The sequence below is a fragment of the Sinohyriopsis cumingii genome, chromosome 14 (genome assembly GCF_028554795.1).
Source record: "Sinohyriopsis cumingii isolate HCF-2022 chromosome 14, ASM2855479v2, whole genome shotgun sequence".
Lineage (NCBI taxonomy): Eukaryota > Metazoa > Mollusca > Bivalvia > Unionida > Unionidae > Sinohyriopsis > Sinohyriopsis cumingii.
The window spans coordinates 42,057,988-42,075,140 of record NC_142974.1 but is presented as its reverse complement, the minus strand read 5'-3'; the positions used below and the strand labels follow the sequence as shown (position 1 = coordinate 42,075,140).

Sequence of the window (17,153 nt, the reverse complement as noted above, 5' to 3'; positions counted from 1 at the left end):
GTAAAAGTGTTCTGTGGCAATTTATATTCTTAGAACAGCTGGAATGACCTGATCGTTAAAACCATAAATGATTGTAATTACCTGATACTTATATTTGTTGATTACAAATTGCGATTACAATATTTAAAGATCAATATAATAAACATTCTGTGAGACAAACAGTAAAATTAATTTTGCAGATGAGTAAGGTAAATTAGCTAACCATGCTTCAATTTGTACTTCTTCAAAGACCGCTCCGGTGGCCTAGTATCTGCCTTGAATGTGGGAAGTCTTGGGTTTGATCACCAGCCGTGTCATACCAAAGACTTACAAAAATGTTACTAACAGCTGCCTCGCTTGGTGCTCAGCATTAAGAGGTTAGTGTTAAACCTGCTTGGCCTGGTGTCCGGATAATGTGACTGGGTGGAACATCATGCTACATGTCTGTGGCATGATGCCCCATTGCTAGACATCACTATAGACTGTCACACTGCAGACATCATAGCAATATGACTGAAAAATTGTTTAAGCTAAGTTAAAAATCCATACCACACAAATTTCTGCCTTTCACTTTCAGCCACGTAGTGAGGAAATGTAGCAACCTATTTATCATTTCTCCAAGTCTCTCCAACATCAACTCCTTTCATCTCATCCAGCTGACACATCCATGTAAAATCAGTAACGGTTCTTCTGATCCTGTACAATACATGTGCATTTCTAAACAGATTAACAAGCCAGTCAAACGGAATTCCAATTTAAATTTTCCAAGATGTTACCAGCGGTCAGTTCTTCTGGTGGTATCTGTATAGCTGCTTTTCTCTCATTTTGTGTTGTCCACGGCAATTGTGTATATTTACCGATTCAAGTTCGAACAACCCGCCACAAAACTGGATGATTTTTCAGTTTTTTTGTTGTTGCGAATTCTGTACACCAGTTACACTGCATAACATTCTTTTTCTCATCATAATTCAGCTATTCTGTCTTTTGGCCATGTCTTCTGAAACGTTTGGTTACCCCTTTCCCTGTCATAAGAATTATTCCCCTTAAATGTCATTTTCATTCGACATTTGCTTTTTTCCAGTGGCTGAACACCTATAAAATGACACATTCTACCTGTCTTATAAGGAGGGAATTGTGTCCTATTCTGAAATACAAGATGTTACAGTATAGCTGACACAAATTATTTAAATTAAGAAAAGGAATGGCAGTGTCCTTTATGTAAGAAAGAGCAAGAAACACATTTCAAAATATGTGCCTTTGCCCTCTTCCCCTCTAAAATTAAATGACCTCTCCCAAATAAAGACTTGACTTCAGTGGATGTTCTGCATGATCAAAGCAGTGGCTATTGTAAACACTGTTATAACATATTAGCATCAGAAGATAATTTTAGTTTCAGCTTTGAAAAGGCGTGTTCCCATCAAACTAAGCCATCCGACTCTGCACATTGTATTTAACAGCTCCAATTACGGTCTCATCATTAATAGTTTGTCAATTGTTCCTAATTAATCGGACCTCATTGTATTGTGGAAATTAATAATGAGGACAATTTTCAAATCTTAAATGCCCATGATGAGAGATTTAAATTCCCAACAAATGTATGGCATTCTGGTTGGATATTTCCACATGTATTCAATTATTTTTTCATTCTCGTAAGGGAAAAATATAAAACTATTTTTATCATCATAGAATAAGTAGTTGTATGGAAAGGATGTGTCAATAACGTAACTCTTATAATTATTTCGATGCAAATGTAAAATATGCATTTTCCCGTTTTTGACTGTTGGAGCATTTGGCTAGCAAGTGAAGAAAAGAAAAAAACTGAACAAACATGCAAACTTATTCCTTTGAATATTTATTGCCGTGTTCTTCTATGTGGTATACCGCTTTGTAGTTTGTTACTGTGGTCAAATGAATAAAGTGTGAGACCACATTATTTTTCCTTTAATTCGTCAGATTAATGAGGATCAATTACCAAACTTCCGTTGTTAATGATGGGACCATAATTGGCATCGTTAAGCGATATGCACAAAATCATACGGCTTTTTGTTATAGAAACACACCTGTCTGCGGCAGAAATTGACTTCATCTTCTCATGCTAATATTTTATGACTGTGTTTACAATGGTCACTGCTTTGATTCTTTAGAAATCTGCTGGATTCAAGTCTTTATTAGGGGAAGTCAAATGCTGACTTAACATTATGAAAGTTACTAGTCCAACAGGGAATATACTATCCTGGCAGACTACCGCTAATTTCGAGCCCTGAGTAATAGTGAATAATGAAATAAAATGGGATAAAATTTGGCAGTTTAAAAGGCAAAAGACAGGTAGTTGACATAGAAACATTAAAAAAATGTATACTGAAAACTATATATGTACTAATAGTTTTGCAATATAAACACCAACAAAGTTTTGATTTAAGTTGTATTTTCCTTTTCCATAAATTACATTTATAATGTCCAAGTGATATTTCTCGATCTTTCAGCACAGATGACACATGTTCAGTTGCATTCTTTACTAAATTTCACAGACTGTATGATAAAAGTATTACAGAGCCCAAGCTTGGTCTCTGTATAAGCACCCACACATGACAAAGTAGCAGTCAGATGATATTTATGCTCACTAGACCCCGATGATTTACAATGACTAGACGATAATGGAGGACTTAAGAATGTTTTGACACAATGAGGATGAATTCTTTGGCCTTGTACCACATGACATTAGACAGTGACATTTATAGAATACCTGATCTTTCTTGTTTATTTGTAAAACATATGGAATTAACATACTGCAGGTTATTGTGATTGAAAATTCAAGGATTTATGAAGTTAAAATGTCAAGCATTATCACTTTTAATGGTTTTCATTACAACTACTTTTAAGTTATAAATTTGTGTGCAAAATGTTCCACTCAATTTAGTTTAATTTTAATTTGGTTTTGTCTTTATCTTTCAATTTAACCATCTATCTGTTTGTCTGTCCATCTGCCCATGTATCTATCCATCCTTCCATCTGGGGTGGTTTATTTTTCCAAAGTCACCGCTTCAGATGGACCTGACTTCTTGTAGCGTACAGGAGGTTAAAAGAGAAATTGGCCTAAAATAAGGGGTGGGTGACTTGTCAAGCAGACTTGTGAGCGAGTATATTCTGTAATTTTGGCCCCAAAAATGACAAATTAAGTCAGATAATATCTTGGTACTTACCAAAAGCAGATGATTTTTTTTAATACTCTGTTGAGCACTCCAAAATGATTTTAAGAAAACAAGACTGAACAGAAAATTATCATTTTTACCATATAAAAGTAGTGAGAACATTATCAAAAACCATAGGGGATTATGTTTCAGAATTGGAATTGAGGCCAGTTGAATTCATCTGTTTATTTCATAAGATCTGGACTCCAAACTGTATTCTTGAATTTGTATGTTTATTTCATGAGATCTGGACACCAAACTGTATCCTTGAATTCGTATGTTTATTTCATGAGATCTGGACACCAAAACTGTATCCTTGAATTCGTATGTTTATTTCATGAGATCTGGACACCAAACTGTATCCTTGAATTAGTCTGTTTATTTCATGAGATCTGGACACCAAACTGTATCCTTGAATTCGTATGTTTATTTCATGAGATCTGGACACCAAAACTGTATCCTTGAATTCGTCTGTTTATTTCATGAGATCTGGACTCCAAACTGTATCCTTGAATTCGTCTGTTTATTTCATGAGATCTGGACTCCAAACTGTATCCTTGAATTCATCTGTTTATTTCATGAGATCTGGACACCAAACTGTATCCTTGAATTCGTCTGTTTATTACATGAGATCTGGACTCCAAACTGTATCCTTGAATTCGTCTGTTTATTTCATGAGATCTGGACACCAAAACTGTATCCTTGAATTCGTCTGTTTATTTCATGAGATCTGGACACCAAAACTGTATCCTTGAATTCGTCTGTTTATTTCATGAGATCTGGACACCAAACTGTATCCTTGAATTCATGTTTATTTCATGAGATCTGGACACCAAAACTGTATCCTTGAATTCGTCTGTTTATTTCATGAGATCTGGACACCAAACTGTATCCTTGAATTCGTCTGTTTATTTCATGAGATCTGGACTCCAAACTGTATCCTTGAATTCGTCTGTTTATTTCATGAGATCTGGACACCAAAACTGTATCCTTGAATTCAGCTGTATTTAGTCCGGATAGTGAGGAATTTGATTTTAATTGCAATATAACTGATCATAATGTAAATGGAACTGTAGACAAATAAACGTGAAATATCATGAAAATAATTTTACCAAGTAGATAGCATATACTGTTACACGTGTACAGTATGACTTAAGTGCATTTTAGGACTCAGGGATAAAGAGAGAGAAAAAATAAACATGAGCCCATGATAGTTACATTACATAACAAAAGCATTAAAATGATTATATTGGTCAGAAGTTGTTGAATATAATGCAGTCAGATTACTGTTGGACCAACTAAAGTGGACCCGGCTTTTATTTAATTGATCCTAATTCACCCTATTGATCATGATCAGTAATATGCTCACACACCTACCTAGATACTACATTAATGTCTTTATTGGTAAGTACATTGGAAATTGAACCTGGCCTGAATATAAAGTAATCTATGCAACCTTGAATCTTGATGAATTAACATAATTGACCTTTTTCGCATCAATTTCTTCCTGTTAGGAAGAAGACCAGACGGGTCCGGGAGAAAAAGCTTCCGAGGGAGGATGGGGAGGAGGGTCAGTACGACCCATATGACTTTGAAGGGGATGAGATAGCCACAGCTAGTGAGGAAGGTCAGTTTGATTGTCAAGAAACATTACTTTAGAGGTTTTCCACTTTGATAAACATTGCCTTGTCTACTTTTGAAATGCATGATAAGAGACATGATGAAGGCCTGTCAAGTAGACTGCATAGAATATTCCTATGCGATCAGCAATAATGAAGTATCGATAAAACAACAATTGTATAATTTCAAGAACATTGTAATTTGTATTGAAAAATTAATATTTCATGTTTGCTTGAATACAGGAGAACAATCATACAGGTTCATTGTGGAGTTTTTGAATGGCTTGCATTTGTTTATCAGAATTAGACTGTACTTACGTTTTAATTCTTTGCATATCAAAATTCTGAAGATCCTGTTTGGGACAGGTTTTAATCTTGAAAGATTAATTGAATTGCAAGTCAGCATGAATTGTGATGCATGAGTTGATTTTGACTGGAGTAATCATTGTGGTTATGTGCTTAATTTGCGTTGATTTCTTTTCGTTAGCCAAAGTAATTGTTGAGGTGTTGTGATCTGGTACTTCAGATAGTTGTGATAAATGAGTTGTTTTTTGGGATTGAGTAATCATTGAGGTGACGTACTTAATCTGTGGTACTTGAGATATATGTGATGCACGAGTTCATTTTTGGATTGTGTAATCATTGAGGTGATGTACTTAATCTGTGGTACTTGAGATAATTGTGATGCCCGAGTTCATTTTTGAATGGAGTAATCATTGAGGTGATGTTGTTGTGGGGTTTAATGCCATTTTTGAGCACATGATAGGCTATGCATGGCGGCCAGTATTAATGGTGGTGGAAAAACCCGAGGAAATCCAGAGAAGAACCACCGACCCACAAGAAGCTACTGGCAAGCTTTTTGAGGTGATGTACTTAATCTGTGGTACTTGAGATAATTGGGATGCATGAGAGTTGTTGAGGTGGTGTACTTGAAATAGTTGCGATAGACGAGTTGATTTTTGGATGGAGTAATCATTGAGGTGATGTACTTAATCTGTGGTACTTGAGATAATTGTGATAGACAAGACTTTTTCGGTTGGCATTGGTAAAATTTGCAAAAGTGACTGCTAGTTCTGTGAATTCACGAATGACAGAAATGTTGCACTCCAGCTTCACAGCTCAGAGGATGACATAGCTGATACAGTTCTATAACAGAGCTCCAGCTTCACATTTCCACTCACAGTTCAGGATGTCATGGCATGTACAGTTCCATGACAGAAATGATGAACTCCATCTTCACATTTCCACTCACAGAACATGATCTCATCTCACAGCTCAAAGGATGCGTGGCAGGTTCACTTCCAAGGCAGAACTATAGAACTCTATCATCACATTTCCACTCGCAGCTTAGAGGATGACATCGCAGGTACAGTTCCATGACTGTGACCAAGGCAGTGAAGTCTACTTTGGCACTGTAATGGAGCTGTTCATGTTATTGTCCATACATCTTGTGAATCTTGATATTTATTTTTTGTTTTGAAGCTTCTTTACTAAGAATAGGCACTTTTTTATATTTAGCTTTACTGACCTTTTAGCCTTAGCCCAGCTGTAAAGGGACACAACATGAATTTTAATCCCAAGAGTTACCTCCCTTGATGATGGATATCTATATATAATCATTTCCGTTTCAGTATTCAAAGTGTTGTTAAAGGGTTAATTGCTTAAAATATTTTCTTTAAAAAGCTTGCATTTTTGTCAAAATAAATTCTCTTGAGAGAAAAATAGAAGAAAAGACTTAGAACAAATTCAGATTGGATCAGTTTTAAAAATAGTTTTCTGGTCAAATCTTTTAAATAAAAAAAAAATTAAACAAAAATGTATATTTGGCAGGAAAAATGGGTTTGGATGGGTTACCAGAACCACAGATACTTTTTATTTGGCCTTCGGATCTTGGAGAGACATTTTTCAAAAAGAACAGTACAGTAAAAACTGTATGAGCGACCACCTGTCATTTCTGACCACAATATATAATGCACGGATCGATTTTGTTATATAAACGCTCTGTCATGAGTGACCACAATGTCTTGGCAAACTGCATTTCGATGCTGCTATGAACGACCGCATCACAAAAACGATGATATGCTCCACTGACCTTTATTTAATCCCTGTAACAATGACCGCTCATACTATTCTAAATAATAAAAAAATAGGCTGGCTACCGATATTTAAAATTTTGTAGGTATGCTTATAGGGTTTTATAGTTTTATTTTAAACCAGACTAAATTACATGTAGATTTGTCCTTATTCTGGTTCCCAGTTTCATGTGTTTGAGTTCTCCACTATTCATAATGGGGAGAGTAATGCAGGGAACTTACAGAGCAGGGAACCAGACTAATTATTCCCACACTTAGCCTGCTTCCTGGCCAAATCGTGGCTCATATATATGAGTGGACTCGTCATCCCATTGAGCGACCGTATCGTGAGAACATAGACACCACCTATATGTAATCAATTGTTACAACGACTGCTTGATTAATAACAATTGTTTTGATTTTTTTATTTAAAAAAACATTACGAAAAGATTTGTGGTTACCGGTGATGGATGCTACAGTGCGTAAACCAGGCTAATGTACATATCACACATTGCCATAATGCCAAAATTGATGTAGTGGTTGCGTATATTGTTTGTTTTTAGAGTTAATCCGTATTGCCTGGGGGTGAATAAGGTCATTGTTTATTAAACCAGCAAGAGAGAAGAGTTTGTTGGATTCAGTTGATAGTGTTCAAAACTTGTGATGTTTGTTGTTGTATTCTTAATGTTAAGTGATTACATCACAATCAGAGCTGTTGTCTATTCAAGTTGTTGCGACCGGGTTACACACTTAATGAGTTAATCCCTGTATGTATAATTTGAATGAAGCTGTTCACTTTTGTCTCTGAGTAAATGGTTCTGTTTCTGGATGAGATAATTGTTTCTTTTTATTTCATTAATTGGTAGATATGCAATGCATATGTATTGATTTTTCTTTTTTCCACAAAAGCCAGTCAAAACTGTCTTCACTTTTGATTTTACAAATGAGCACAAAAACCTAGAACCTTAATAAAAATGGACAAATCTCCGTCTACTAAGAGACAATTTTTAAGGCTTGAGAAAATAATTATTGTAACTGAAAGAAGTGAGAAACAGCAGACCACTTGCAAAAGAGCAGTGTAAATGTTGGTAAAACATATTTAGGTTTTAAAAAAGGAAAAAGAGTAAATCAGAAATGATTTTATATGCCATAATAAGTGATCTTCAAATGTAAATGTGATTTCATGTTTAATGATAGAAGTATATCGTTATTGCTGTATAAAGCATTCTGTGTTATGGATCACTGCCATCTCACCTTTGTCTGCATGGGTTCAAGTCTTAGATTCAGCCAATGTGGGTATGTAAGAAAGCTTGCCAGTAGCTTCTCGTGGGTTGGTGGTTCTTTCCAGTGTTTTTCTGGTTTCTTCCTCCACCATTAATACTGGCCGCCATGTATAGCCCATCGTGTGCTGAAAAATGGCGTTAAATACTACAACAACAGCAATATAATTTTTATTTTATAGATGAATATTTGAGCAAGAACTATTAATAAAGAATAGAATATATGTACAGTGAATGTTTTTTTTTTTTTTCTTTCGGACCTTGGAAACCTGCTATGAAAGACCGACTTTTATTGACAGAAGGGTTGTTCTCTATTGTTATTTACAACTTTAAACAAAACATTTCTTCTGTTTTTTTTCTCTTCCTGTTTGCATTTATTAAATTGTTGATTATACACAAAATTGCATTATTTCTCTCTGTGTTAGAATTTACAGGTCCAAGCAACCATGCACTCAAAATCTGCACCATTGTTTATTGCTTCTTATTCTTGGGAAACCTATACCACAATTCAAAGTTTATTATTCATTTGTGTTTTCAGAACCTGATGGTGAGAAAAAAGAAAAGAGAAAAAGACGAAAACCTAGGACCAAGTCTCAGAGTGATACAGAAGAAGCTGCCATGGAAACAGAGGAATCTCAGCCCAGTAATTCCTCACAAAAGAAAACTTTAGATGAAAAGAGGTTATTATCAGATAAAATTCAGGCTACTATTGCTCACTTGTTCATTGAGAGTCGTGTAAATTTAGGGTTGGGATTTTCCTAGGTTCATTAGGATTTCAAAATATATGCTATTGCTTTTGTTCATGTGGTCAGAAATGTTAACATTTTTCTGCTGTTAGGCATTTCTTACTCCGACATATTTCTGGGTCATATTTACACAAATGAGAATATGGTAAAACGTACCATTCATGGGATGCAAAATAATGTTTGGGTTTACGAGAAAGAATTCCCCCTTTTAGAATTTCTTTATATTCATATGCTTGCAGTTCACCATGATATGTGAAGTGCAGCCCTGCCAACTCTTACAATTTTGCCATAAGTCTTTTGAAAATTACCCTTAAATTACGGATTCATGCATACTAGCAAAAACTACAGAAAAATGATTGTTGCCAAAAAAATCCGGATGATTGGTTCATGTGTGTTTTATTTGGATCTGGGTTTCATATTAGAATTAATGAAATTAGTCTTGGAACCAGACTAACTTTACAGCAGCACACCAGATGATTTAAACTGACCTATTTGTTCATGTGAAGTGTCGGCATGATCAAACTGTTGATTATTTAAAAAAAATTAAAAATGGTGTAACATAAGTGATGGCATGTTTAAGACAAAAGGGAAAATAAGCCTCTAGACAGTGTTAATTATCAACACAGAAGAATAAAAAGGAATATTCAGATTCTTGTGAATAAAAGATGGAGAGGACATAGCTATGTTTATTGGACATAATGTGCCAATTTGTGAATATCATATCGGGAGACACGATTGTTGTCATCATATGAAATGGACAAAGAATTTCCAAGAATTTTGTCAAGTTGAGAGATAGCAACAAACCTTTTAGTTGCATAGGGTTTGGAACTAAAGTTTTTGTAACTGTACCCAGTGGTAAATAAAGTCTATGCGCACTTTACAAAATTGAACATAATGATATTGTCCCTGTGTCGAACATTTAATTGTGTTTTCCAGCTTTACAGTAGCAGTTATTGATATTTTGTTACACCTTACTGAAAACTGGTCAATCTTATGGAAAAAAATCAGCTGCCTTACTGAGACGGATTTGTTAAGGTTGGCAGGTCTGTAAGTATAGAGGCATTGTAATTGTTTGCTTGGTGCATTCCTCTCTCTCTTAGATCACTCCAGTGGTGTATTTGGTTATAGTGTCCGCCTGGTATGTGGGAGGTCACAGGTTCGAACCCCGGTTGAGTCATACCAAAGACTTAAAAAATGGTATTGGCAGCTGCCTTGCTAAGCACTTAGCACTAAGAGGACTGGTGTCGGGGAAATGTGACTGGGTGGAATATCTGCGGCATGATGCCTCAGTGCTAAACATCATCATAAACTCGAATTGCAGACATAGCAGTATGACTGCGAAATTGATTTCTACATTAAAAATCTAAATTTCTCTCTCTCTCTCTCTCTCTCTCTCTCTCTCTCATGATTCACAATATATAATTGACATTTTAAATGTCTGTCCATCCATAAACAAAAGGGGTTTCCACAACAAAACTTGCTGTTTCTGAAAATGCATACAGGCCCAGAAATTTTACCAGTTCGGCATTTCATTTAGATGTCATCCTTTTTTAATTAGTGGAATTTCCGCAACAGAACTTTGGCTTGCTTTTGGTTGTTATATTTTCTCATACAGACCTGGAAACGTGCACTTTTACTAAATCTGGTTTTCATTTTATGGACAGTCTGTTTATATTGTTTTCATCAACTCTATATTTTGGAGTGCATTACAATATGACCATTTTCGTCAGTCTGTTTTCCTGGCCATTTTATTTTTCTACATGAAAACTTAAGTTCTGTGTAATTTATATTCACCAAACTTGAATAATTTGCTAGAAGCCTTTTGATTTTGGGGTCAGGAGGTCAAATGTTAGTAAGAAATGGTTTAACTGGGTCAGATTTTGTGAATAGCTTACATATGAGCTATGGAAGACGTCAAAAGAAGACATGTCAAAGTCACTGAAAGAATAAACATGGTTTCCATGGGTCTACATTATACATCTAGATAGAATATTGTGGATATGCTGGCTGATGATAACGATGATGACGTTGATTTTTAAAGTTGTAAAATAGATCTTATATTTGCATCTGGGAAAATGTCAAAAGAGATACCAGTGAGTAAGTTTGAACCCCAAAATGGTGTTAAATACGAGTCTGTTGTACATGCAAGTAGAAAGCCTGCTAGTCAAGCCCCCTTTCAATTGTATTCTGAATGTAGAAAAGGCAGAGTGCCAAGTCTAATTAAAATATAGACAGTTAAAAAGTGAGTGCAATTTTCATTTCTTCTCTCAGACAATTTAGCCCTGCTAGATTTTGTTGTACAAAACTCTAAAGGATCAATATGAGCTTAATAAGAATATATCTTGTACTGCATTTGCTGCTGACTAATTTACGAGAACGCTAGGTCATCGGCAAAGTCCAGATCCTCAGGTTGACCCCACAATGTCCACTGGATTCCATTTCTCTGCCCATTAGTGGACGTCTTCATAATCCAGTTGATGGCGAGAAGGAATAGAAATGGTGACAGCAAGTAGCCTTGCCTCACGCCAGTTCACACTAGGAAGCTGTCTGTATGCTGTCCTGCATGAATGACTCCACAGGACATTCCATTGCAAGTGTTCTTGATCAGGTTCACCAACTTGGTTGGGATGCCATAGTGGCGAAGTAAGTTTCCAGAGTGTCTCTCAGTCCACACAGTCGAATGCCTTCTCGTAATCGACAAAGTTGATGTAGAGCAAAGGAGCAAAGAATTCCACTCCAGTGATTGCTTGACTATGATGCAGAGAGTAGCTATTTGCTCTGTATACGATCTGTTTTGTCGGAAGCCTGCTTGCTCATCTCGTAACTGGGGGTTGACGGCCTCCTTCATCCTCTCCAAGAGAACCCGGTTGAAGACTTTCCCTGGTACTGATGAGAGTGTGATTCCTCTGTAGTTGGAGTTGCTGAAGCCTTTCTTTGGAATTTTGATGAGGTGTCCCTTCTTCCAGTCAGTCAGTATTCTTCCTCCCAGATCTTCTCAAAGAGGGGGTATAGCATTTTCACTGAAGCCTCTAGTTCTGCTCTGATGTCTGGGTGATGGCTTTCCAGATCTTGTTTTTGGTGGAATTGTCACAGCTTATGGGGAGATTTGTGTTAAGCTGGCTGGATTTCTAGGTGTACTGTACTGGCTATGGTCTTTCCCTGTTTGTCCTTTACGGGTCATTGTTTTGCTGTACCTGCCGGACAGCTTCTTGGTGATGTCATACAGCTTCTTGTGTAAAAAGGTTGTATAGCATTTTATAAATTAAAGAAAAACAATAAAGTAAAATTAAGTAAACTGTACATATTTTGTTTAGTAACTTAATGATTATAGTTGTACTCTCTTCTGTTTTTTTATTTGACCTTTATATGCAAGGTTTGAAGTGTGGAAAATTTTATGCCATTTAAGATTGTGAGAAAATAAAAATCCATCAAGAATATCCAAGGTTATTACAATTTTATTAAATTGATTGCATGAGAATTGGAGAGCAAGCAGAATAGATCCATGATGGAATGTCAACAAAGCTGTTCACTTTGTTTCATTGTTCATACTCCACAATAAAGTCTAATGCCATGCAACAGCAGTATATGGGCCAAGTTGAGAAGTGATGTTTAGTGTCTAGTTGAAAACAATTTTATTCATAGTCAATAGCAGAGTAATATATTCTATTTCACTGTCAATATCAGAGTAGTATATTTCACTGTCAATATCACAGTAAGATATTCTATTTCACTGTCAGTATCAGATTAATATATTATATTTCTCTGTCAATATCACAGTAATATATTCTGTTTCAGTGTCAGTATCAGAGTAATATATTCTATTTCACTGTCAATATCTGCTCATTTCAAGGTCATGATCTAAAAAAATACCTCGTATTTTATATTTTGATCATAATTGACATCCACATCACTGCCATTATTTGCTGATTTAGTATTTAGTTCTGTCCACCATTTTAATCTCTGATTGTTAAAATGTAGTTTTAAATAATTTATTGCTAACTGGTTACTATCTCCTTACATTTTGTCACAGTCAAGTTCATGATCTGTAATTTGTCAAGTTTCCCCCACAAAATTGTATTTTCATCAAAATTAGCATCCACATTGTTGCAGTCACTTGCTACTTGAGTGCCCTCTGCTATGTTGAATTTCATACTTTAAAACTCGTTCGAAATAAATGTTGGCCTGGCTTGTTATCATCCTCTGTTCATTTTGATAAAGTGAAGATCACCATCCCACTGCCTTCCACATGAAATGTTTTGTCTGTCTATTAAGTAAGCATTTCACTGCCATCACTTGTTTCTTACATACCGACCAACAGTCTGCAGATGAAAACTCTTTAAATCCAGTTTTTACCAGCTTGAGATGTTTTTAAACTCATTCTGTCGCTGAATGAAGTAGTATTTGTGTACCTGAAGAAACAAATTTCATCAAAGTTAATGGCCTTTTGTGTGGACACCCATCACCTAAAAACATAGTATGCTTTGATAGATTTTAAAATTTTCTGTTTAAAACATTTCCAATGATTTCTTTGTTTCAGATTGAAAAGCTTCAGGGCTCTGCTGTTTGACCTGTTCAAATCGGAGCATGCTCAGTCAGTTTCCTTGGAAAAGGTCAAAGCCAAAGCAGGGTCAGAGTTCACAGAGGATGAAGTATTCACTGCTATCGAACAAATGATGGATGCCAACCAAGTAATGCTTGCTGATGATGTGGTATTCCTGATTTAAAGAGGAAGCAATGGACCTTTATTGCCAAGAGATAGGAGATTACAATGGACAAAAGAGCATTGCTATCATTGACAAAAAGTATCTCAAAGACTTAATATATTGCAAACAATGAGCCTTGTTTTATTACCATCTGAAACAGTTTATATGGATTTACAAACTTCTATATAATTGTTTAACAAATTTATAGTTTTAAATCCTATTTTGGAAATAAATATACTTTTTTAAAACTTGACGTCTTATGTGAACGTGGCAGAATGAATATGACAGAGTCAAAGTGAAGATGCACTTTAGAACAACAGCTAAATGACAGGCTCAGGGTTCAGTTTGAATTAATATTCTCACTGTAAGCAGGTGGTGTCATTGTAAATGTCGAGGAACATTTGGAACCAGTCATTCGTTATATTGTTTGAATGTACCACCATACACATGGACTGTTCTTACAGCAGGAGCAACTTTGGATTAAATGCTTAAAAATTGTAGTCTTTTTTATATTAAAAAAAAACAACTTATTAAGACATATTATTATTAGATAGTGTGCAAAAGTCTAATATCGCAAAGAAGCTAAATTCCCATCCTTGGAAACTTTTATCAGTAAATTTCTAATGTTGGTGATTGTTCAGGGTTGTTACGAATTATATTTGTCGTTCAGGGATGGTTGAAGCTGATCTTGAAATTGATTGTTTTCCACTTTCTTTACTGGCTGGTAGAGGTGTTGGGAGTCTGAATGCTTACATATATTTTGATGTACCTAACATTATGCCATCATTTTGTTGTGAAGTTTGCCCGTTCACAAGTTACAGTATTTATTTCTTCAAAATTACTACAGTTCACCACCTACTAAAGTTGCCAAAAACTGGTTTGGACTGTAAAGGAGATGAGGAAGAAGTGTTGGACTCACTTTCGCTGAAAGAAGTAAAATTGTTTCTGCGCACAAAATCCCTTCTTGATCATATGCCTTGACTTGTACTTTGAGTAGGAGAGAAGATTTATTATTGGGGTCAAGGTTGCTGTGAAGGAATGAAGATAAATGTAATTTTTGCATAATGTACAAGATATTGTGGCTTAAAAAACTTAGATTTTTCAGAAGAAAAATCTTTCAGGTCAAGTTCCTTGACCTTACTTTAGGGATGAATTACAGCATTATTTTCTGTAAGACTATGGGATGGAATGCACTCAAGGTAATAAAGAAACCTTTAGATCTAAAGGTCAGAGGTTGCAGTCTAAAGAGAAAATAATCAATTCTGCAGATTATGTTTAGTTCAGTATGACATATGGGCCAATCCATTTAGTACATATGTATGTGGGAGGGGGTCAACTCAGATGCATACGTTTGCATATGGGGGCAGGTCTACTGATAATGTATGTACGTGTAGGAAAAGAGGAAGGTGAAACCTCGATAATAATTTGTCTAATAAGTAACCTGTTCGACTGGGTTCAGTCACAGTTTGAATTTTAGCAGACACTAGACAACCCTTTTAAAGTTTTGCAGCCAGACATTCAATGTCGGTGGACTATGTTTTATTAAGCATGCTAATATTATTATTCCTTGATCATTTCTGCATGGATTAAATATAAACTATTCTATGGTGGGGGGGCATCAAGCATATGTACGTAGATGGTGGTAGCAAAAATGAGGTAGCATTTTCAAGGCCTTGAAAGTTTGGAAAAATTGAGCAGATTACCCTGAGGTCTTGAACTTGTTCAGCCCCAGCACTGTTATCAGTATCTTTGATGCTATGCCCCAAAAGCACTAATCTCTGTCCTGATGCTTGTGACCCAGAGTTTTTACTTGTTTGAAAAATTTTGAAAACATTTTGCACATGCATTCACTCTTACCTTAATTTCACTTCTTATATCCAATTAAAAATCCACGATATTTTCTCCATTTATTCCAAATGAATTTGTCTACACAGTGATGTATATTTTTTTCTTCCCTATTTGTCCAAATCTTTCACAACTTATTTATACACTATTTACAAAATTATGTGCAACGTTTATCCACAAAAACTCTATCATCATCGCTGTCAGCATCTTCATGTTCTGACTATTCAGTCTCAGAAACTTCTATGTCCAAATCTAAATCTCGCAAAATATCCAACTGCCAAACATATCTTTCCTCGGCTTTCTCACCATTTTTTAGATCAAACCCAAGAAACTGAACATGTGTAACCCTTGACTTCTGAACAATTTAAATTTCCACAAATAAAAGTAAAATCATTTCTGATTGGTTTAATAGTTTAGTTCTTGGGAGAGAAAAAAACATTTGTAACTAATCAGAGATGTATCTAACACACATTTCATCACGCCTGGAGATGGGATGGGCCATTAAATGCAGTAAACAATCCACAATTACAGACGGGATCGGGGCCGAATGAGTTAAAAGTCTTTGAAAATTGAAGTAAACCCAAACATTTTAATTTCTTCCCATAATCACAAATAAAATTGCCCCAGGTCGTTCGATTCAGATGTAGTAGAGTTTTCCTGGTTTCATTCTTGTGATTAATTATAGTTTGAATTTCATCATTAAATATTATTGTAGTATTTCGCATTCATTGCTTTCTTATATAACATAACTTTCTGTTTGTGGTCTTTGAAACTTTGGGAAAAGTCTTTGAATTTAGCATTCAGAATTCTGTATGAACAATGCAACAGAGGGACAGAAGTACAGATTGGACATGGGTCAGCTTTTGATAGAAATCTGTCCAGTTAAACAGGTCTATAAATCCACAGTAAGCATCTTTAAAATTAATTTTGCTGAAAGAAAGGAAAATGTGGTCACGTAGGCCTTTTTGTTATTTATGTTGCCAGTTCTGTATATACATGGTTAACCCATATTTGCATTTATTACAATTGATTTAGATTATTTACCCATATTTGCATTCATTATAATTGATATTGATGGCACTCGTGTGCATTGATTATCATTCATATATGTGGTTAGCATATGTACATTCGTTATGGTTGATGTGTATATGAAATTTGTTGCTCGTACTGGTTATTCACAGCAGCAGACAGTAGAGACGGAGAAAAACAAAATGAAAATGTCTTTTCAAGTTTTTTATATATAATATACTAATCATGTCATATATTTAAGTCTCGATAAAAATGGTAAGATTGCATTCTCTCCTTGTTATAGGAGATAGTAAATTTGTCTAAAATAGAACTGAACATTGAAACAATACTTGTGTAAATAAATTGATACCTTTCAAGTCTTGTCTTTGATGTTTGAATTGTGTCGTGGTTTTGTTGTACTGCAGTGAATGGTCCTTTTAAGAAAAAATGTATTTTAATAACAGTAATGTTACCTGCTACCATTGTATCACATTACTTTAGTTATCAAAACCCCTTTCAGAGACAGTATTACCTCCTTTGATTAGTAATATCCCATGTCATGGAAAGTTCTGAGGGAAAATTAACTACGTGAAAAGTAAATTTATGAAAAATGGTCAAAGATTGAAAATCTTATTCTGTAGTTTAGAGTGGGTGGATTGGATGGCTAGAGAGGAGAACGAGGCCATTTTGACAAAACCTGATTCTAGAGACGA

The 17,153-nt window shown here is 35.3% G+C and overlaps 1 protein-coding gene across 1 annotated transcript in view; it reads left to right on the top strand.

The window, feature by feature from the left end:
- LOC149783633 (zygotic DNA replication licensing factor mcm3-like) overlaps positions 1-16,817 on the top strand; it is a 74,146-nt gene extending 57,329 nt beyond the window's left edge. The window contains exons 19-21 of the mRNA XM_089931880.1: positions 4,682-4,794; positions 8,677-8,818; positions 13,422-16,817. Of these exons, the coding sequence (XP_089788006.1) occupies positions 4,682-4,794; positions 8,677-8,818; positions 13,422-13,608 (442 nt within the window). The 3' untranslated portion in view covers positions 13,609-16,817. The remainder of the gene's footprint in view (positions 1-4,681; positions 4,795-8,676; positions 8,819-13,421) is intronic.
- The last annotated feature ends 336 nt before the right edge of the window (positions 16,818-17,153 follow it).